General features: G+C 35.2%; 4 protein-coding genes and 1 pseudogene across 7 annotated transcripts; 4 read left to right on the top strand and 1 right to left on the bottom strand.

Annotated features, from left to right (window-relative positions):
• The first annotated feature begins 10 nt into the window (after nucleotides 1-10).
• On the top strand, nucleotides 11-4,328 carry LOC118052969 (histone-lysine N-methyltransferase, H3 lysine-9 specific SUVH1). 4 transcript variants are annotated; one of them, XR_004688292.2, is made up of 3 exons: nucleotides 11-358; nucleotides 1,014-3,096; nucleotides 3,971-4,328. XR_004688292.2 is itself a non-coding variant. In XM_035064078.2 (2 exons), exon 2 carries the CDS (start codon nucleotides 1,025-1,027, stop codon nucleotides 3,032-3,034), a length of 2,010 nt encoding a protein of 669 aa, XP_034919969.1. In that variant the 5' UTR covers nucleotides 11-358; nucleotides 1,014-1,024; the 3' UTR covers nucleotides 3,035-3,266. The 4 variants fall into 4 exon arrangements, 1 of the variants encoding a protein (XP_034919969.1); XR_012170164.1 differs by lacking the exon at nucleotides 3,971-4,328 and adding an exon at nucleotides 3,769-3,953; XR_004688290.2 differs by having other exon boundaries at nucleotides 12-358; nucleotides 3,960-4,328.
• Nucleotides 4,329-4,484: 156 nt separating this feature from the next.
• LOC118053127 (probable protein S-acyltransferase 1) lies at nucleotides 4,485-8,362 on the top strand. The gene is made up of 6 exons (XM_035064287.2): nucleotides 4,485-5,988; nucleotides 6,480-6,662; nucleotides 6,742-7,050; nucleotides 7,306-7,527; nucleotides 7,639-8,090; nucleotides 8,182-8,362. The coding sequence occupies exons 1-5, from the start codon at nucleotides 5,917-5,919 to the stop codon at nucleotides 8,068-8,070; spliced, it is 1,218 nt and encodes a 405-aa protein (XP_034920178.1). The 5' UTR covers nucleotides 4,485-5,916; the 3' UTR covers nucleotides 8,071-8,090; nucleotides 8,182-8,362.
• A 69-nt stretch (nucleotides 8,363-8,431) lies between these two features.
• Nucleotides 8,432-15,455, top strand: LOC118053126 (probable protein S-acyltransferase 4; annotated as a pseudogene).
• A 1,088-nt stretch (nucleotides 15,456-16,543) lies between these two features.
• Nucleotides 16,544-18,850, top strand: LOC118052967 (magnesium-protoporphyrin IX monomethyl ester [oxidative] cyclase, chloroplastic). Its single transcript, XM_035064076.2, has 5 exons — nucleotides 16,544-17,094; nucleotides 17,183-17,247; nucleotides 17,350-17,677; nucleotides 17,945-18,043; nucleotides 18,346-18,850. The coding sequence occupies exons 1-5, from the start codon at nucleotides 16,633-16,635 to the stop codon at nucleotides 18,607-18,609; spliced, it is 1,218 nt and encodes a 405-aa protein (XP_034919967.1). The 5' UTR covers nucleotides 16,544-16,632; the 3' UTR covers nucleotides 18,610-18,850.
• On the bottom strand, nucleotides 18,815-21,153 carry LOC118052968 (probable aquaporin SIP2-1). Its single transcript, XM_035064077.2, has 3 exons — nucleotides 20,705-21,153; nucleotides 19,448-19,708; nucleotides 18,815-19,338 (listed from the first exon to the last, which is right to left on the bottom strand). Exons 1-3 carry the CDS (start codon nucleotides 20,990-20,992, stop codon nucleotides 19,171-19,173), a joined length of 717 nt encoding a protein of 238 aa, XP_034919968.1. The 5' UTR covers nucleotides 20,993-21,153; the 3' UTR covers nucleotides 18,815-19,170.
• Between the last annotated feature and the right edge of the window lie 797 nt (nucleotides 21,154-21,950).

Raw genomic sequence — 21,950 nt, 5'->3', positions numbered from 1 at the left:
AAAAAATAATCACAGGAAAAATTAACAAAAGTAATCAAAATCAATAGCAAACTGATTCATAAATGGAGTGTGTGGACTGCAGATTTTGCAGTCAGGCCCAGTACTGTAAGGCTAAAGAGCTCCAAGGTTTAGTGGTCGAAAAGCCATTGTGAGTTCCTCTCACCAAGCCAGTACAATCAGATAGTACGAAAAGCCACTTTATTGTGTTTTGAATTTCAGACCAAAGAGACAAGAACTAATAAAGGTAGAAAAATCAAGATTAAAGGTCCAAACTTTAGGGTTCTTTTGGGTTCTGTTTGTGGTCCTTGTAAGAAATTCAACTGATGTTCATTCAAAACAGCAAAACCGAAGAACTCAGGTAATGATATTATTCTCTTAGATCCTCTTTTTACCATCTAAGATTCTTTATTTCCTGTCTTATAGTTTCTGATCTGCTAATAAAGAATTTCCTTTTCTATTTATTTTTTGTCTTAAAAGGACTATAACCTGCTTTGTTTAGTGATTCATTTTCAAAGTATTTAAGGTAAAGATTTGAACTTGATCTGTTCTTGGTTAATTTCTGGAAAATGGAAAACTGTGTCATTTTCAGTTTTATGTTTCTGTGATGTTTCGAGTCTAGTTATGTGTGAGTCTGTTTGTGTTCGCAGTTTTTCGAATACCAAGTAGTGCTCTTTTTTGTTTTAGTGTTTTTAGTGAATTGGTTATTGTTTTGGTTGTCTTTGATTTGATGCATGTGCTTGCATGTAGAAGGAGTATAAAAATTTAGCAACTTTTGAAACATTTCTGTGAAGATCTTGCAGTTTTGTGGTTTGGAAGTTTGTGTCTTAGAAACGTTTTCAGTTTCATTCTGCAATAAAGTGCTGCTCTCTTTGTATCTTAAGTAATTTCATCAGATTTTAGAACAATTTCTTGTTATTGTCTAGGAAGTGTATGAAATGGAACAAGAGAAGTCAAATGTGAGAGACTGGTAATAGGAGGTTTTGTTAGCTAAAACTGTGATTTTGTTTATTCAGAAGTAATAATAATGGAAGAATCAGCAGGCGAAGGCCCAATAGATAAGTCAAGGGTTTTGAATGTAAAGCCCTTGCGGACTCTTACTCCAGTATTCTCTTCACCATCAAATTCCAGTTCTTTTTCTCAAGGTTCTGCCCCTTTTGTTTGTGTTCCCCCAGCTGGTCCTTTCCCACCTGGAGTTTCCCCGTTCTTTCCATTTTCTGGTATACCAAATCAATCTTCCGGTGACCACACCCCAATATCATCAGCGGTTCCTATCAATTCGTTTCAGTCACCTGAGCCTCTCAGACGTGCTGCAAATGGAAATGCTGGGTCATCAAGGAGGGTTAATAGAAACAACAGGGGTGTGGAAGAAGATGGGTATAGCGACGACCAAACTCAGAGTTCGCAGAGTAGATATCACAAGAGGAAAAAAGGCGGCCATGATAAATTTGCTTCTCCTGATGTTGACACTGATGTGATGGTAGAAAATATTTTCCAGTCCTATAACCTTGTGCAATTTGAAGCAGCACGACTATATGACGGCGATAAAGATTCTGTAGGATATGTACTCCTGGTTTTCAATTTGCTCCGAAGACAAATAGCACAGCTTGAAGATACGAAGGAAGCCACATCAGGGCAATCAAGGCGCCCTGACTTGAAAACAGGTAATGTTTTGATGACAAAAGGAATTCGGACGAATGCCAGGAAGAGAGTTGGAGCTGTACCTGGTGTTGAAATTGGTGATATTTTCTTTTTTAGAATGGAATTGTGCACAATTGGACTGCATGCTCCAAGTATGGCTGGAATAGATTACATGTCTGTCAGGATCAGTCAAGATGAAGAACCAATAGCTGTTAGCATTGTTTCATCTGGAGGATATGAAGATGATGTTGACGGTGATGATGGTTTGATTTACACTGGCCAAGGTAAGGAAATGGATCAAAAGCTTGAAAGGGGTAACCTTGCGCTGGAGAAGAGCTTGCATCGTGGTAATGACATTAGAGTAATCAGGGGTATAAAGGATGTGGGAAATCCAACTGGAAAGGTATATATGTATGATGGTTTATATAGAATCCAAGAGTCATGGTTAGAGAAAGGAAAGTCTGGTTCCAATGTTTTTAGGTATAAGTTGGGTAGGTTACCTGGCCAGCCTGAGGCATACAAAACATGGAAAAAAATTCAGCAATGGAAGGATGGCACTATTACTAGGTTCGGGGTTATACTGCCTGATCTTACTTCAGGGTGTGAAACTTTACCTGTTTCTCTTGTGAATGATGTTGACAATGAAAAGGGGCCTGCCTATTTCACTTATTCTCCAAACCTCAAGTATTCAAAACCTGCACCAAGGGATCCTTTTATTGGTTGTGCTTGCAATGGTGCATGTCTCCCTGGAAACGAGAAATGTGATTGTATTCAGAAAAATGGAGGCTATCTTCCTCACATTGTGAATGGGGTTATTGTGAGCCAAAAATCTGTGATATATGAGTGTGGTCCTTCCTGCCAGTGCCCTCCAACTTGCCGTAATCGTGTGTCTCAGGGTGGTTTGAGAGTTCGTTTGGAGGTGTTTAAGACTAAGGACAAAGGTTGGGGTTTAAGATCCTGGGATCCCATACGAGCTGGAGCTTTTATATGTGTATATGCAGGAGAAGTTGTTGATGATTTTGCACAAGAGCTTGCAGGTGAAAATGAAGATGATCACATCTTTGATGGTTCCCGCACTTACCAGCCAGTGGAAATTTTGCCTGGTGATTCCAATAATGCTCCAAACCTCCCATTTCCTCTTATAATAAATGCCAGAAATGCTGGGAATGTAGCTCGTTTTATAAATCACAGTTGCTCTCCAAATCTGTTCTGGCAGCCAGTTTTACGTGGAAATAGCAAGGAGTTTGATCTCCATATCGCGTTTTATGCCATCAGACACATTCCTCCTATGACAGAGTTGACATATTGTTATGGGATGGTACCTCCTGAAAAAGCAGATCGTGGGAAGAGAAAATGCTTATGTGGATCACCAAAGTGCAGAGGTTTTTTCTATTGATAGTCCATTTACTGGAGTATTTGGATAAGGATGGCCTTGCTAACTCATGTTTCTGGAAGAAGGTTTGTGTTCCAATTTGTTAACTCAGTTTTTGCTCTCTCAGGGACAAATGTTTACATTTTCTTTGTTTTTTCCAAATGCTTATAAATTTACTGGATCAGTGCATAACAAAGTGCTAGAATGTGGCTGATTTTTAAATTGTTTACAAAATAAAGATGACTGTTCATCCCAAGTACACCTAATTTTCATGTTTTTTTTTTTTTTTTTTCCCATTCATCTTGCAGACAGTTATATTACATACCTGTAACATGTTTTCCAACCTGGATGCTTCGCCCTTCAGAGATCATGCATTTGTTTTAAATATGCACTTGATTATTAGACCTTGTTTGGATTTCTTTTGGTAAGATTCTTTCAAAATATCCCATAAAGCAATGTTGTAATACGGGAAAGTGGCTTGTAGAACTGTAAGTTCATTTGTGTGACTATACTTAAACTACTCATTTTTTTCACACCTGAAGATGTCTGAACCAGGTCTCCACAAAGCCATCCGGGGAGGATTCTTTTAATGATCCTCTCGTCATATGTATTTGTTTGCAAGAAGGGAGAGCACTAGCTTCATCTTGTGATGGGTGATAAACATCATAAGCAAATCATGCAAATTTACTGGCATTCATAGTAAAAGATATCTTACGATTTTGGTTTTCCTAGATTTTTACCAGACCTCTTATTTATAGATTCATGATTGGAGAAGATTGGATACCGGATCACACAACTTGTATGCTCTGGTTTGATAGTAGATGCAATTAAAACATTTGATAATTCATCTGAATTGCATTGCCGCTGCAATGCTTGAACATTTTGGTTGGCCATATTTACCTTTCAAAACTGAATTCTCGCTTTTGCGTATTCACTTTTCCACCATCAGCTATTTTGCAGTCCATGGCAAGAAAAAGCTTCATGATGTCTCAGCAAAGGCCTGTCTTTTCACCAGCTGTTGGTGTTATATGGTTTCTGCTCTTTGCATGAATGAAGACCGAATATATCTTCCATGACTGGAGCAGACAGGCCCATGAAAGGTTTTCTTTTGTTGTACTAAACTTGTGTTACTGTAACATGAAACAATAGGATGCAGACTTGTAACTTACTTTAGCTGTTATCCCTCTGCTTAATGTTCCTAGATTAAGTAGTCCTCGCCTGTTTTATCAAGTGTGCTCCTTGTATTCAATAATTGAGTGATGTGCCAAGAAGGTATCCTAGTTGCACTCATTTTTTCTGTTAACATCATTTGATATGCTCCTGGTTGCATCCATTTCCGTTTGGAAAAGAAAAAAGGGTGATTTGTAGTTGAATTTGAACTGAAGCTTAGGTTTTGAAGGAAGGCTGTTCGAAGATGCCTCCATTTTCAAGTCTTCGGCGCGATTTAGTGTCTGTTGCTGGAAAACCACTTGTGCAACCAAAGTAGGTGCAAGGAAGAGATCTGCATCTGCAGTTCCACCTATCAGAAGCTAGTAGTTTTGTTTCAATGACGATTTTGTCAATAAAACAATAATTTCATCACAGGAAAAAAAAAAAAAAAAAACATTAGTAAACCATCCATTGTATATTACAGTGATAGAAGGGAATTTGTGACTGTTTTAAGGATCTTACTATTTTATGTTAATTGTCAATAGAATTGGCAGAAAACAACCTTTCATCACTGATTTTAGTAGCATTAAAATATTTGGCTGCAACTAAAAACTAAAAAAATCTACCAAAAGCATCAAGATTCTTGAAGCCATCCAGCTAGTAAGTGGATATATGCTATTTAGCTGGGATTCAAGTGCCGGTTGCATCTGCAGTGAAACCTGTATTTCTCATTCAAAAGCATCATTGCCCATAATAAAAAAAAATGTTTGAAAAAAGGAATAAAGATGATATTTCTAAATTTGTGCAGCTTTTGTGCTTATTTCAAGTAACGCTACAGGGAGGAGAATAGTTGTGATAGTTTTTTAAAGTGTTTTTTGTTTGGAAATGTATTAAAATAATATTTATTTTGATTTTTTAAAATTTATTTTTAATATCAATTTAAGAATATAAAAAAAAATAATTTAATATATGCTGAAATTCGGTGCAAATACAGAAACAGACATATTATGGTTAATTATTCTGATTTCTGAGTGCAGTTTCATTTCGTGCAAGAAATAATGATAGTGGAAGCCAATTTCTTTCTTTAGACATCAACATGTCCCCTCAGTTTCCTGAAAACGACCTGGCAAGAATAGTGATTGAGGTTGTCACTTAATTAACTATAATCAATTTGGTTTTTGTTTTAGATAAGGTTAGTTAAAGGATATATCGTGTATGTAAAATTTCATGGTATTTTTATTAGACTAATTAGTTAAAAACTATTCTGAATTTTTTATCAACAAAAAGAAGATTGGTTCGAGCTAATTCGTTTAATAACTATGGTTAAAAATTTCAAACTTCGAAAAGAGAAAATCTTAAAATAACAAAAACACTAGGGGCTTCTTTCTAACATTGCAGCTTATTTTAACTACTTTAGCACCCGCGAAAAAACCGTTGGAAATCGTTGCTTGGTAGGAAAAGCTGACAGCAAAGGTTGTAAGAGAGAGAGAGAGACACACAGATATTAGTAAGATGATTGGTGTCTGTGATCAAGGACAGGTAGGTATCATTTTGTGTCTCGAAGAGAGAAGAATGTGAAAGAAAAAATACCCACTTGTCTTTCGATTTCATTCCAAACCAAAACATTTTCTTTCAAAAAGAAAATTTGTTTTGATTTGGTTTGGTTTCATGTGGGTTTGATTTTCAAGGAGGTTTTGTTGCATAATATCTGTCAATAGAAGACGAACAAACGCAAGACTTGAGAATCTTCCTATAGCATGGCAGCAGCAATGGACCCTTCTCCCACAACAAAATCCAAGAGGCTCTATCAACTGTGGAAGGGTAACAATGTAATCAGTCCTCTTTTCCCACCTTCTGCATGTCCTCATTCTTTATTTATTATGAATTGCTTGATTTATTTCTTATGAATTCAAGAAATGGTGATGATTTGGTGTTTGCATCATTTTATTTTTGCCATTTATTTGATTATTAATGATTCTTGAAGGGGATCTAATCAATTTGCCTTGCGTTAATCCAATGTTTCTTTGCCTTTGAATATATAAATGAAGGAATGTGAAGAAATCGGCATCGTTTTCTGCCTTTTCCCGTTTTGCCTGACAGAAAATGTCAGCCATGATTATCAGTAAGGCTGTATTTAATCAGAGGAAAGAGTCCTGGATTTCTAATTGGTAAATGTGTTCGAAAATGAGTTTTGTCGGATCATTATCGAAATCGATGAGTATTTTGCAGTAGTTGGAGATGGATTTGATGAGAAAATTGTAGTTACAGATTGTTGTGTTTTCTAGACCAGGACTAACAAAACTCCCTGTTCTGATATCAGAAATTCCTCTGTGGTGGGAGAGCAGTCTTTGGTCCTGATGCAGGATCTCTATTTTTGACAACATTTTTAATTGGAGGTCCTGCAACAGCATTCTGCATAAAGATGCTGCTGCTGCTAATCAGAAAAGATGATCCCCGTTACGACATTCCAGTTCTAGTTGGGGGATTGGTCCTCGCTATTATGGTCGGTAAAGTGAAGTTTGTTGGTAATGACTGGTCTTTGGTCGGAAAATAATTTCTGAGTCTAATAAAATGGTATGCAGGACTTCGTATTCCTCTTCATGACGTCAGGTAGAGATCCAGGAATAATCCCTAGGAACTGTCAGCCACCTGAATCAGATGAATCGGTTGGCATCCCTTCCCAATCTATGGAGTGGGTTAATAACAAAATTACAGACCTGAAATTGCCTCGTACGAAGGATCTAATTGTTAATGGCCACAGTATTAAAGTGAAGTTCTGCGACACTTGTCTGTTATATCGTCCGCCACGAGCTTCACATTGCTCCATCTGCAACAACTGTATTCAGAAGTTTGATCATCATTGTCCATGGGTGGGTCAGTGCATTGGACGGGTAAGTTGCTTCTCGGAACTCTTTAGGATTTCAAGATTCTTTGAGATTTTGAATGTTCCATGCAAACTGAAATCTATGGACGTTTCTGATAACATGTGCACGGATTTTTTAACGTGGATTATCAACAACCAACCATCTTTCCAGCTCGTGTTTTGAATGCAAGAATGAAATCAAACCTGAAAGTTGCTTCTCCTGCTTTAGTAGCTGTTTTTTGACAGACACTAATCAGCTTCTTCTGTGTTGATCCTCTTGCAGCGCAACTATCCATATTTCATAGGGTTTATAACCTCATCAACCACTTTGTGCATGTATGTGTTTGCATTTTCTTGGTTTAATGTTCTCCGGCAACATGGAACTTTGTGGAGTGCCATGTCGAATGACGTTCTCTCTGTTGTTCTCATTGCATACTGCTTCATAGCATTCTGGTTCGTTGGTGGGCTAACGCTTTTCCACCTCTACCTGATTAGCACCAACCAGGTATGGCATTTACAAATGATTAACATAAATTAATGTAACTTGCCTCTAGCTAGAATCTTTTCCTTGTTTTCCACTGTTGCGTCTGATCTTTTCCCCTCTCGTTCATCACAGACCACTTACGAAAATTTCCGGTACCGCTATGATAAGAAGGAAAACCCCTTCAACAGAGGGATCATAAAGAACTTTAAACAAGTATTCTTCTCGAAGATCCCAGTTTCAGCAATCAATTTTCGAGAACGGGTGACAGAAGATGATGATTCTGTAATGGGCGGTTCGGACATAAATGGAAGCTTCGTTGGGAAAGAGAAATTCGACATAGAAATGGGAGGTAAACTTGGCAAGGATGGAGCCATGCATCTCCCTAGTATCTTGCAGAATCTGGATTATGGCAGTCTTGATGATAATTTGAAGAAAAAGGGAGAAGAAAAACCTGCATTTGACCCCTTTTTATTCCCTGCCGATCAAGAACAACCGAATTCACCGCAGATCTCCATCGATAAAAGCAATCTTGTGGGAGATAACAGGAAACAGCAGCTTTCATGATAGCTAGACATTCATCCAAGGTAAATTTAGCTCTTTTGACATGTGCATGAAGTATTCTCTCATAAGTCTCTGAAGGTTCAGGATAGAACTCATTTCTAAAATAACTTGCAGGTCCGAAGCAGCACGTCGCCCTCTTGTAGCAGTTGATAGATTAATGAGCTTGAATTCAGTGATGGTAGAAGGTAAAAGAGAGAGCTTTTTGATTTATCAAATGCTGTAAAGAAACAACGAAGTGAACCTTTTTTTGTTGAATTGAATCATAATCCATTCCTTTGTACAAAAACAAAATGTTAAAAAGGAGGCGTTCTCGGCAAGACAGATAGCTCTTATAATCCATTACTTGCAAACACAAAAATCATGCATGGACCAACAGGTTATTGGTTCAGTGGTTGTTGGGGCAACTCTCTTTCCTTCAAACTTTGGTTCGAGTCCCAGTGAGAATGGAGCTGGAGAGTCTATTCCCTTCCTGTCTCTACTGGGTCCTTCCTGTGTGGTATGCATGTCATCCTCGCGGTGTCTTACCTGTTCACTGGGCTTGCAGGATGTTCAGTGGGCCGTGGGATTAGTCGTGGTGCGCGCAAGCTGGCCCGGACACCCACGTTAATAAAAAAAAAAAATCATGCATGGGAATTTATTTTTTTTCTTAAGTAACAAAATTCATTATGTTCACATATAAAATACCATCATGGAAATTAAATTTATGAAAATGGGATAAGAGGTAGAACATAACGAACAACAAAACTAACGCAAACGCAATAAAGGATAAAAGAAATTTGTTATATGATGAAATTAATTATTTTTATTTTGCATGCCAAAAAGCTATTATATAAAAAAAATAGAAAGCACTAATAATACTAAATAGAAAAAAAATAAACTAAGAGAAATATTTCTTTCAAAAAGCACAAAAAAAAAACTAAAAAAGAATCATAATAAAGAATTGAAAAATAAAATATATCTATTTTTTTTAAAAAAAAAAAAAAAACCTTATGCATCAGTCTTTTAGGTTAAAAGAACTTGCTCTCAAGTTTAGTTTTAGTTAAAAATTATCCCCATTAAAAACATTCTTTTATGCATAGATCACCCCATGAAACCTTCAATACTTTTGTGTAGGCCACCACATTAAATTAAAGTCCATAACATAGCATTTTTATACATTTTATCCATCATGAATCTTTAACAAAACACATTTATATGATCACTTCATTATGAGTGTCACCATCAAGATTTAGAATGACAACAAGTGATATATACAAAACAACACACCCTAGTTTTTGGATGTTTTTTCCCTCAAGAAAGAACCTTTTTATCTCCCTATACACGAGCATTTTCTGTTCTGCTATATCTTACAGCTATTATTATTATGCAACACACAACAAAGCAAAGTAAACACCAAGATTATTGGGCTCTAATATACATCCTCTGTTACTTTCAACCAAAATTATTAGAAATTGTTGGGCTCTAATCCCAATTAATGGAGATATAAAAGAAAAAAAATAAAAAAATTTATTATATATCAAAACCGTACTGAAAACATAATAAATATTATGAGATTCTTAAAATATTTAATTTTATTCATCTCTCCACTCATAAAAAAAAACTATTACAACTTTTATATAAAAAAAAACTAGAAACTTTGATGATACTGAATAAAAAATAAATTAGAATAAATATCACTTTCAAATAAATAAAACTAAAAAAGCATCATATAAAAAATTAAAAATATATATATTTTTTCATTTCGATAGAACCAGGTTTTTTATTTATTAAAATAAATTAAAGTAGTCTATTTTAATGGATTAATGAAAGGTTAAAAAAGGAAGGGAGCCATGATTATTATTTCTATTTTTAGCTAATTAGATTTTTTTTAAAATCTAGGTTTCTATCTAATCAACTCAAGTATATGAGATATACACGGTTATCATACCTCAATTCTTAAAATTATATCAAATTAGAAATGAAGAAAAAAGGGAGGCATAATATTTTTTTTTAATTTAATCCATTTTTGGAGGCTAGAATATAAGGATCATATGCATCTTATATACTTGAATTAACATTAATTAAATAAAATTCAAGTTTAACTAAGAAAAGGATCTAATTAGCTTTTCAATTTGATGAAGATGACAATAAATAATAATAATAATTTTATTATAGATCAAAACCTTCAACCACTATAAAACATTATAAGTATATAAAAACTCTCAAGATAACTAATACAAATATTTATATTGAAAAATTGAAAAAACTCTATATAAAAAAATAAATTAAAATAAATTCTTTTCAAATAAAAAAAATTAGAAATATATATTTTCTAAAAAAATTCCCGCGTCACAATTTTATTTAAAGCTTCGATCATTGAATATACTTTTAGAAATAATTCACCGTCGTTTGACACCTTCTACACTTAAAGAAATAAATTTTGTTTTATTCAAATTCATTTTTGAATTCATCATCATATATATATATATATAATTCGGGCAGAAAAGCCGCGAGAAATTGAAACGACCGCCCCGAACTCATCGCCAGCATTTTCCTCTCTCTAACAGAGTTTTGTCTAGAGGGAGAGAAAGAAAGAAACAATTCCAAATAGTATTGGAATAGTTTCAGTTTTTAAAAGAATTGATAAGAGAATCTGTCTTCGTATAATCATCGAGAGAGAGAGAGAGAGAGAGAGGCAGCACTTGTTTTTTTATCCAAAAACCTCTCCACCTTCCCTTTCTTTCTCCCTCTTTCGCATTCCCACTCCATTGATATTTACAAATCTTGGGTTCTCATTGCATTTCCAAAAAGGAAAGAAAGATCGGATCTTTTGGCTATGGTATGTGTAGATAAATAAAAAGAAAGGTGTGTGTGTGAGTGTTTAGAGGTGGAATATTATGAATCCGAAATCGGGTTCTTCTTCTACTGCTGCGTCTCCTGCTAGAGAAGGAGGAGGAGGGAGGATGGACTAGGGTCATAAGCCTAAGAGGCTCTATCAAGTTTGGAAAGGAAGCAATGTTAGTGTTTCTCTCTCTTTATGTGTCAACTTTGTTTTTTGAAAGGTGTAATGGGGTTGTTTGATCATGTGTTGAATTGGGTTTTGGTTATTTTCTATCTTTTGGATGCGTGTACTTCTGCAGATTTGGAAGTTTGGGTTTTTTTTGGGGTAGCAATTTGATTTTGTTGATCGTGGAGGTCGGCTTGGTTGTGATCAATGTTTCATTGTGGAAGTGAATGCTTTTTTATCCTCTTTGTTATTTTTTATGAAATGTTTAGATGCATACTGAAAAGTGGTAACAAATGTTAATTTTTCTTGATCATAATTGAACTGGTTGCTGAAGTCATTTTGTGTAGGATTGAACTTGGTTAGATATTGTTCATGATCTCACCCTGCAATTTTGATCATGATTAGTGGCAAGAGGCGTGTCCTGTTTTTGGTTAGATTTCATCTTCAATATTCCAAGTTTTTTAATCAACTTAATAAAATCTGTATCTGTTTCATTGTTCTTTGTCAGTAGATTAGTTAGGTTAGTCTTTGAACTCCGTGTAGTTTCTGGTGACCATTTCTTGATTCACTTGTTCAAGTTGCAAATTTGTTGATTATTGATCATGTTGTATTTGAAATGCACACAATCACGGGAGATTTTTGAAAATTTCTTGGTTACCCTTTCCTATTGTGGAATTGTAGCATTGACGATCTTTAGTTGTTTATTCTTTGGGTTTCATCAGAGATTTTTCTGCAGTGGGAGATTGATCCTTGGCCCTGATGTGGCATCAATTTTTCTAACAAGACTTCTTATCGCTGCCCCTGCTATTGCCTTTTGTATTAAAGTCTATTACAAGATCGTGGATGAAGGTTCTGTAAATGCCCGGTGGTATCCTGTATTAGTTGTTGGATCTATCCTTACTGTATTAGTAAGTATTTCTTTTTCCATTTTGGCTTCAAAGAGGCAGAACTACTATTTACTTCTTCATAGGGAAGCACGGCAATTGAATGAAATGTGTGGGATTTGTTGGTTTCTTTGGCTTTTTTATGGGATATTTCTTTTGCTGCATATGATGTGAATTTTCTTATTTAATTAAAATTTCCAGACAAAATATTTGATTTTAAATGAACACCAAATGAAAATCTTCTGAAATTATAGTTTTTGTCAGCTGATGTGTGGTCAAATTTTGCAGCATGTGTTTTTTGTGCAAACTACCTCTTATTGCAGATCATGAAAAATTCCTTTGTAAAGTCTCTCTTTTTTTCCCCTGTAGACTTTAGTATTTCTCTTCTTGACATCTTTCCGAGATCCTGGAATAGTCTGTAGAAATACAAGGCCTACCGAGTCAGATGAAACAGGTGGTGAAAATACCCTGTCAATGGAATGGATTAGTGGGAGAACCCCCTATTTGAGATTACCTCGGACAAAAGACGTGATGGTAAATGGCCACACTGTGAAAGTTAAGTACTGTGACACCTGTTTGCTTGATCGTCCTCCCCGTGCTTCTCATTGTTCAATTTGCAACAACTGTGTTCAGAGATTTGACCATCACTGTCCATGGGTTGGCCAGTGCATTGGAATAGGAAGTTCAAGTTTCTTGTGATGCAATTTTATGTTTTCCAAGCAACTTCATTTAGATACACATTATTTCTTTTGGTGGGACAACCAACAAATTCAACTTTTTTGTAGATTATCTGTATGTTCTGGAAAGAAGATGTAGTAAGAAATAAATAATATTTTGAAAACCTTCCTCTTTTGGTTCTATTAACCGAATGTGCATGAAGATCAATTACTAAGTACAGCCATGGAAATTATTAGCATACCTTGCCATTCTCATTGTTTATTTCAGATTTTGGATCCTTTTCTATGGTACTTGCTGCTCCTTGATTGCCCTATTAACCGTATCAATCTTAGCTATAATTTGTGTGTCAAAATCTGAAAGTGTTCGAATCTGGTCTTACTGCATCCAATTGCTACCTGATGAAAGTATTAGCTTCTTTAAATTTTGTGTTATGATGGATTGATTCATGCTTTCTTCCATGGATTTTGCTACCATCCAAACTGTGCATCATTTACTTTCAATCGGTATTTTGATGGGATTTTGCTTCTCCTTTTGTGGTAAAGAAGAAAGAAAGTGTCCTTGTTGTACTCTTCTCCCCCCATGTAATTCTTGATACCATACTTTCCTATTAATATTGATAATTTCTTTGGACTATTTAGGCGAAGTTTGGTCTCTTATTATGGAGAAGGCTAGGACATTGAGATGTTAGGAATCACATGATTTATTGTTGATATCCATAGTATGCTTGTTGCCAATTCTGTGGCATTTAGCAGTAATCTTGCAAAAATCAAACTCACAAATGACCAATTAAAAGCCAGGATACACAAAGTCAACGCACAATTAGGCTACTGGAGTTTCCTTTACTTTTTGGGGCTATATGTTTTCAATAAAAAAATGTAGACTCCAATTACTAAGGCAAGCAGAACAACTATCATCAATCCATACAGTTTTTAATATGGCTGCATCACACACTGTTACCTTTCTGTGGGAAACTTACTGTGTTATCATGTCTTGCTCTGTTTGCAGCGTAACTATCGGTTCTTCTTTATGTTTATATCGACAGCAACCATCTTGTGCATATACATTTTCGGGTTTTCTTGGATCTTCATTCTTAATGGAAAGAGAAATGTTTGGAAAACTGCAATGCACGATATAGTTGCTGATTTTCTCATGGTCTACTGCTTCATAACTACCTGGTTTGTTGGTGGCCTCACAGCTTTCCATTCCTATCTGATTTGCACAAACCAGGTGACATTCTTACCCAAAATACACTGGCCAACTAGTTATTCTTTGAATCATAGTTGACAATTTCTGTTCCTTTTCCTAATACAGACTAAATATGAGAATTTCCGCTACCGGTATGATAAGAAGGAGAATCCATATAATAGGGGAGTGATAAGAAATATTAGAGAAATCTTTTTCCCAAAGATCCTGCCTTCAATGAATAAGTTCCGATCATTTGTGGATGAAGATGAACACATGGCAGTCGGATCTCTGACACCAAATCTTGGAGATAATTTGGATAGGTCAAAAGGGAAAATCGACATTGAAATGGGAGCTAAGGTTGCAGGAGCTAGTAATTATTCCCTTCCAGAAATTTTATGAAATTTGGATTACGATGATGATTCAGATGATAATTTAAAGACGAGGGTGGAAGATAGAAGACCAGTCATGGACCTGTCCTTTCATGGAGAGCTAGATCTGAAAGAATCAGTTCAAATCTCTATTGTTGGCAATCGATCAATAGAATCAGTACATTGTCCAAATGCCTCAGATGGAGTGAGGGAATCTGCTATAAGTTCAAGGGAATCTGTTCAAATTTCCATTACTGAAGATGGAGCTGGAAAATCTGCTAAAAGTGCCATGGCTGATAATGCAGTGATAGAATCTTCGCAAAACTCCACTTCCGAAGATGATGGGGTATATATCAATAATTCTATTGTTGAAGATAGGACTAACCCAGCTGAGGGCAGTACTGATGATCACAATTCTCATCAAACCACAGCACCGGTTCTTCAAGTATAGAGGTTTGCATCTTGCCCTTTTTTCCATTGTTCTGTTGCTTCTGTTCTTGTACCTTTTGACCTCCAAACTAGCTGCGTCATATAGAGAATAACATGTACCTTCCTTTTCGTAACTGCCCCAGCTGGTGCATTGAAATGAACTGTAATGCTCTTGCATATTTCTGAATGAAGTGACTTGTCATCTTCATATCATTTTCAGAATATTGAGATGATTTGATTATTCATGTAAATGCATCCACATAAATAACTCGATCCACAAAAAAATCATTCTAAATTTTGCATCGGAAATTGGGAGAAGCAGATTTGAATTTCTTAGAATCTTACTCAGTTACTTGCTAAGTTTAGTGACAATCATCCTAAAGCTCCATTCTTCTTTTCTCTTCCAATGACATAACTTATTCTTTGACAGGTCTTGTTGCAGAAAACATCTTCTGTTGCTCAAATATATTGAATCATACACAAAGGATAGCTTGTTCCTGTGATTGCACTAGTTGGTTGTTGACTGGCTTCAAAGGGCTGCAAGTTTATAAAGGTTGAATGCTAGCTTATCAATCTTGCTGTTGCGGGAAAAAGAATAGGAATTGACCGAACACCGACTTAACGTTGTTGCAAGTTGTAAATCTGACATTTTGTAGTAATCCAGAAACCTGCAAACGAGTGAACGTATCTGTGAGGGTAAAATTGCTAAGATTTATTTTTCTTTTTTGTAGGTTTTTTCTATCGCTTATCATTTTTTCTAAGATTGATTGGATATTTTTTTCATGTGGTTATATATGTAGAGGTTTGGAATCAATTTTTTTCATTTCTATAGACTACAAGTGATTGATTCGTTTCTAAAAGTTGCAGTCCTTTACTTCTACTATCCTCTCCCTCCCTCCCTCCCTCTCTTTCTCTGTGATAGATTTGAGTCGAACCCACAAGATGATTGATCGATGGCGGGGTCTAATAACTTTCTCTCTTCTTTTTTTTCCGGCCTTACTTAATAATTTGTCAGCAGGTGCTTGTATGACTACAAATGTTGATAATTGTATTAATCAACAAGGAAACAAAAAATCTATAGAACTCCTTGAAAGAATCTGACTGTGGGCAGCAAGACAGACCACAAGCCATGAACCAAATGGCATTATAACATGGCTATTTTTCTTAATAGCACGTTTTTTAAATATATAAATATTAGTTAAATCACTTTTTTTTTAAATGATGAAATAGCATAATATATATACATTGTAATCGGAAAACATGAAATTCGTAATTTGTGATAATTCATAATGTAATATAGAAAATTTTTTGAAAAGGGTTGTATATTAGAAAAAAAAAAATCTTAACAAGACAACCAATAATATCAAGAAATATCATTAATAGTAACTTTAATGGTCACACTTGTTATCAAAGACAAGTGAGTTATTTGTTATTTTAGGATAATAAATATGGCATACTTGCGTCACTATTGTTAAGTTTTTTTAGTATTATTTGATTTGTCTTGAAAGATTTTTTTTTATGATACTAATTATGTCATAATTAAAGTTTTAGTAGGCTTTTGAGATTTATTTTTTATTTATCCTTTTTTATCTTTTTTGATATGCTGGTTATTTTTTTTTTTTAATGTTGTTATTCTAAACGAACAAGTGTGGATTCAAGCTCGACTAAGTAGATCAACCTGCAACCCGATCGGAGCTGGGGCAATTGCATTATTTCAATAAATCTTTTTGAACTATCTTATTCACCTATATTTATATAAAAAAAAAATGCTAGTTTTTTTTTTTTAAAAAAAAAATCTAATAACAGTTATCATAACCACGGAAAGAAATCAGGCAGGCCTATAATAATCTGACATATGTCAAGTTCCCATTTCGAGACATAGATTTCATTGGATGAGATTAAACCACCTGTCAACCAATTATAAGTGACATATCCTATCCTTCTTATGCTTGTAGCCCCTCCTTCTTATGCTTGAAACCTCATTTCTTTCCACCACCATTGCCACTCGAAGCAAGTGCCTTTCTCCGAGAAAAAAATGGCTGTAGAGATGGCTTTAGTAAAACCCATCTCCAAATTTAGCAGCACACCCAAATTTGGAAATCCAAGAAGTTTCTCCTACCCCAAATTCATTACCATCAAAATGTCAGCTACTGCAAAGACAACAAGTAGCCCAAAGCCAAGGAAGAAAGGTAACAAAGGTGAAATCAAAGAGACCCTTTTGGCACCAAGGTTCTACACCACTGATTTTGATGAAATGGAGACGCTTTTCAATACTGAAATCAACAAGAACTTGAACCAGTCTGAGTTTGAAGCACTTCTGCAAGAATTCAAGACTGACTACAACCAGACTCACTTTGTGAGGAACAAGGAGTTCAAGGAAGCTGCTGATAAGATGCAAGGGCCTTTGAGACAGATTTTTGTTGAGTTCTTAGAGAGGTCTTGCACTGCTGAGTTCTCTGGGTTCCTTCTCTACAAAGAGCTTGGAAGGAGACTCAAGGTACGCCTCTACAGTCACTCTAATTTCATCCATAATCTAATTCCTTGTTTCCAGTATAATTATCTATCACCCACATTTGATGATGTAGAAAACCAATCCAGTGGTAGCAGAGATTTTCTCCCTCATGTCCAGGGATGAAGCCAGGCATGCTGGGTATGCGAAAACCTTACCCTTCTTTGTGTCACACGGTGAATTACTCTCCAAGAATGATTGATCCTTTGTATGGTTAATTGACCTTTGTGATATTGCATGCAGATTTTTGAACAAGGGTTTGTCTGATTTCAATCTGGCATTGGACTTGGGGTTCCTAACAAAAGCTAGGAAGTACACATTTTTCAAGCCAAAGTTCATTTTCTATGCTACATATTTGTCTGAGAAAATTGGTTACTGGAGATACATAACAATTTACAGACATCTCAGGGAAAACCCTGAGTACCAGTGTTACCCCATTTTCAAGTACTTTGAGAACTGGTGCCAGGATGAGAACAGACATGGTGATTTCTTCTCTGCATTGATGAAGGCTCAGCCTCAATTCCTCAACGATTGGAAGGCAAAGTTGTGGTCACGTTTCTTCTGCCTATCGGTAAGTTTCTCACCCTAGATGCATTTTCATACCATATTTAGACTATCTGTAATGTTTCTGCAAATGCTTGTGTGTGTACAAGGAGCCATTGGCCACTAGATATTATTGAAAATCTTTACTAAAACATCTTTATATCCCATATAGGTTGCTTTTTCTTGGTATGTTAACCAGTCAACAAAAGTATTGGCCTTCAACGTTGAGACTAATTTAGGGATGATATCATGTCTATTTCCTCGCTTCTGACAGCTTAGAGAGTTGATTTTGCAGGTGTATGTGACAATGTACCTCAACGACTGCCAGCGAACTGCTTTCTATGAAGGCATTGGACTCAATACCAAAGAATTCGACATGCATGTCATCATTGAGGTGAGACTAATGCTCTATACCTGCCTGCTTTGCTCGTCTGAGTTTTGTTTTTTCATTTGCTTCCATATCCATGCTGAATTATATATAATATGCAATCAAGGTTTGAATTTTATTTCTTAGTTTTCTAATGTCCAATGATATTTTCAGTTGATGCGATGTTAAATCTCCTTTTGCTCGCCTGGACGATTTTGAAAAGGGAAATAAGAAATCGATAGCCTAGACTAATGGATTTGAATGTTTGATTCAAACGTTGTAGATTTTCGATAGTCTTTGAGTTTGTTTCTGAAATTCTCTTAATGCAGACTAACCGCACCACAGCGAGAATCTTCCCAGCTGTGCTTGATGTTGAGAACCCAGAGTTCAAGAGGAAGTTGGACAGGATGGTGGAGATTAACCAGAAGTTGCTTGCTGTTGGTGAGAGCGAAGACAATTCCTTGGTCAAGAACTTCAAGAGGATTCCCCTTGTTGCAGCATTGGTTTCTGAAATCTTGGCTGCATATCTAATGCCACCAATCGAGTCTGGATCTGTTGATTTGGCAGAGTTTGAACCAAAACTTGTTTACTAATACGGGTTTAGCAGATTTTCCATATGAAACGGAGGAAACATCCATGCAACTGGTGTCCTTTTGTAATGTAATTGACCCTGTTTTAGTCCTCTTGAGACCATCTATATTTCTCCCTTCACTCCATGCTGCTGAACAGATATGGGTTGTAAACTTATAATACACAAAGTTTGCAAGCGGATTGAGTATAAGTTTTCCACAAATGGAGGAATTAGTAACAAGAACATTCATTTTCTTTGCCAAATCCCACGCTGCAGCGAGTTAATGTCTAAGTCGCTAAAGCATGAACAGAGTACTGTTGACAAGAACTAATGCCAAGTGTCCATACTCAACTTGGAAATTGAAGTGTCAAAATAATTCACGGCGAATAACTCCCGTTATTTACAATGGTCATTGATCCAAGACTTGTAAATTCCCTTTATTTGCAATGATCAATGAGCCAAGATTTGTAAACCTAAATTCCTTAACTATTATTTTCTTCAGGTTCGCATAAATTTGCCCCCTTCAAAGCTTGCAGGCTAGATAATACAACACAATTTAACTGAAAGGTTCAGAGGCATTTCTTCAATCTGTTTTGCCCTTCAACTTTTCTTTCTCGTCTTGTTTTTGTGGCCGAAAGAGCAACTTAAATGTCCATACTGCCAGCAGAGCTCCCTGTATTGGGGCAAGCCAGTACACGAGTATGTGCTCCTTGGTTATATGATCCCCACGGGCATAAGCCCATCCCATCACCTACAGATTTTAAAAAGGTTCAGGTCATCTCTACGCAACCTTCTTGAAGCTAAAACGAACTTTAGATGCATGCATTGCGTTGCAACTAAAAGATGTGAGCATGACTTACTGAGGCTGGGTTCATACAACCGCCCGTTAGATCAGAACCAAGTATGTGAAGAGATAACTTTGAAATACTTGATATCCAAGTCTTCATGAAGAAACTTCCAGGGATCTTTCTTGCAAGCCCAAGAGAGATGGTAACAACTCCAAATGCCAGCAATCCTTCTGTGAGAGCTCCCTTATGGATGTCAACATTCAAGCGTGGTCCACGTCCTATCTCAGGAAAGGTATCGATAAGAAGCCGAACCGCAGTGATAGATCCAATCACCTACAGAAAAATAAACCAAAAGACATTGTATTCCAAAGTAGTTGTCTTCAAGTCAGAAACTTTGTTCACCAAAACGAGATGGGTAAATGATCGAGTAAATGAAACCTTGAAAAACGGCAAGGACAACTGTTCTAGCAAAACAATCTAGTTACATCGAGAATACCTTGACAGAATGCTTAGTTCAGCAGTAATAAAGATTTGGTTGTTCTTGTTCAACCAATTTTTATCCTCTAAGTCATAACAGCTCCATGTTTTCCATCACAAAACATACATCCAGGTTTTACATCTCGTGCATGGAACTCATGAAAGTTCTCTGTTCTAAAATTGCAGGTTGCCCTAAACAGGATGTAATTGTTTTTTTTAAAAAAGGGTGCCTGTCGGTTGCTTTGGGCTCGCGTGCATTGAATAAATGCATGATCGCCACTGGATGGTGAGTATAAATTAAGAGCTAAAGAAATGCTTCTTCGGTGCTTGATCACCACTCATTTTTCACTCTCATCCCAAGCATTAATGGACCACAAACTATGTACTTTCTTAAAAGTGAAATTAGCACCAAAACCAATTTAAGCTAATATAATTAGAATTAACAAGAAAAAATACAATCTCGGCGATCTCATGACTGGAAGAATACATCAACCCAATTCAAAGAACAAGATAAAAGCTTTAACAAATCACTCAACTCAACAATCTAATATGCAAACAAATTAAAGAACAGGCTCACAACTTGAACTCATATTAAAAGTCATGTAGATCCCAATAGCATCTGACCTTTCATTTTGAGAAGAAATAACAGGCAAAGAAAAGCTTAAATTTTGCATAAAGCTTAAAACCCCCGAGAAAAACTTGTACCAGTAACCCAATCACATAAAATTTGAGCTGAACCAGTTATTTGAAACCCAAAACACACACAAACAAGAAAACAATAAAATGAAACCCACTTCACATCTAGAAAAAAAAAAATCCAAGTCAACATCCCAGAGGGAAAGAGAAGCTAACCTGAGCAGGTATTCTAGTCCCAATGGTGAAGAGAAACTGAGAGAAATCCCCAGAAATAGCAGAAGACAAAACAGCAAGAGGATTAAAAGACGCTCCTTTAGTAACCTTAGCCAAGAAAGCAAAAAAGAACAGGCTCATAACTGTCAAAGACTGCCTCATAAATTCCCCTCTTGAATCATGCCCCATCTGCAAAACCTTGAACACAAACATCTTTATTAAAGCACCATTCCATACCCAAATAATAGAAACTATAAAATCTGACACAATTAAACGAGTCTTAGAAACCATTTTTTTTTATATATAAAAAAAAAAAAAAAAGATTGGAACTTTTTTGTGGGTTTAGGATTTCGGAGATGGGTTCTTGCTTTTATTAAGGTTTTTGCTTTGGGTTAATTGTTTGTGCATGCATGGCTGTGTAAATTGCTTAGGTAATTTCCTGGGAGTTATACTTGCTGCTTTTTGAAAGTGTAGAATGCATTGATTTTAAGTTTTTTATTCGTTAATATATTAAAATAATATTTTATTATTTTAAAAAATATATTTTTAATATCAACAAATTAAAATAATAAAAATTAAAAAAAAAAAATTAAAAAATAATAATAAATCAAAACCAGTTCAAATAGCACCATAATTGTGGTGTATAAGGTTGCCATTTAGAAAACAGAGTTTTTTAATTAGTGTATCTTTTAAGTAGTGATATTTTTTATTAAAATGGTGTTATTTTATTTTGTATTTAAAAAAAATATTTAGTGTTGATTTGATGAAGTCTAGCTAGATCAACTTAATTATTAAAAATATAGTTCAGTCATTAGATAGATTTTATTGAGTTAATATCTTTGCTTGATTTAATTTTAAATTTAATTTAAATTAAATTTTAAATTACAAGTTTTTTGAGTTAATATTCTTAGCATATTTTAACAATTAGTAGTTTAGTTTTAGACCCCATTTGTTTGTTAAAAAGTAATTTTTTTTTTAGAAAATGGTTTTTTAAAAAAATAAATTCTTGAAAAGTGAATTATTTTTTTATATTTGGTAATATCATAGAAATAAGTTGGAAAATATTTTTTAGTATTTTTCTATGTAATGAAAAATAAGCTAAAAAATAAATTTTTATTTTTTTTTTTTTATTTTATTATAATAATGAGGAACAAATCTTACAACTTAAAAAGTTGAATGAGAATAAAATTAAAAAAATATATAATTTCATAAATCATCTCAAATAAAATAAATAACAATCAAAATAATA

The sequence above is a fragment of the Populus alba genome, chromosome 6, assembly GCF_005239225.2.
Source record: "Populus alba chromosome 6, ASM523922v2, whole genome shotgun sequence".
NCBI classification, from domain to species: Eukaryota; Viridiplantae; Streptophyta; class Magnoliopsida; order Malpighiales; family Salicaceae; genus Populus; species Populus alba.
This window is presented reverse-complemented; position numbering and strand designations above follow the sequence as displayed.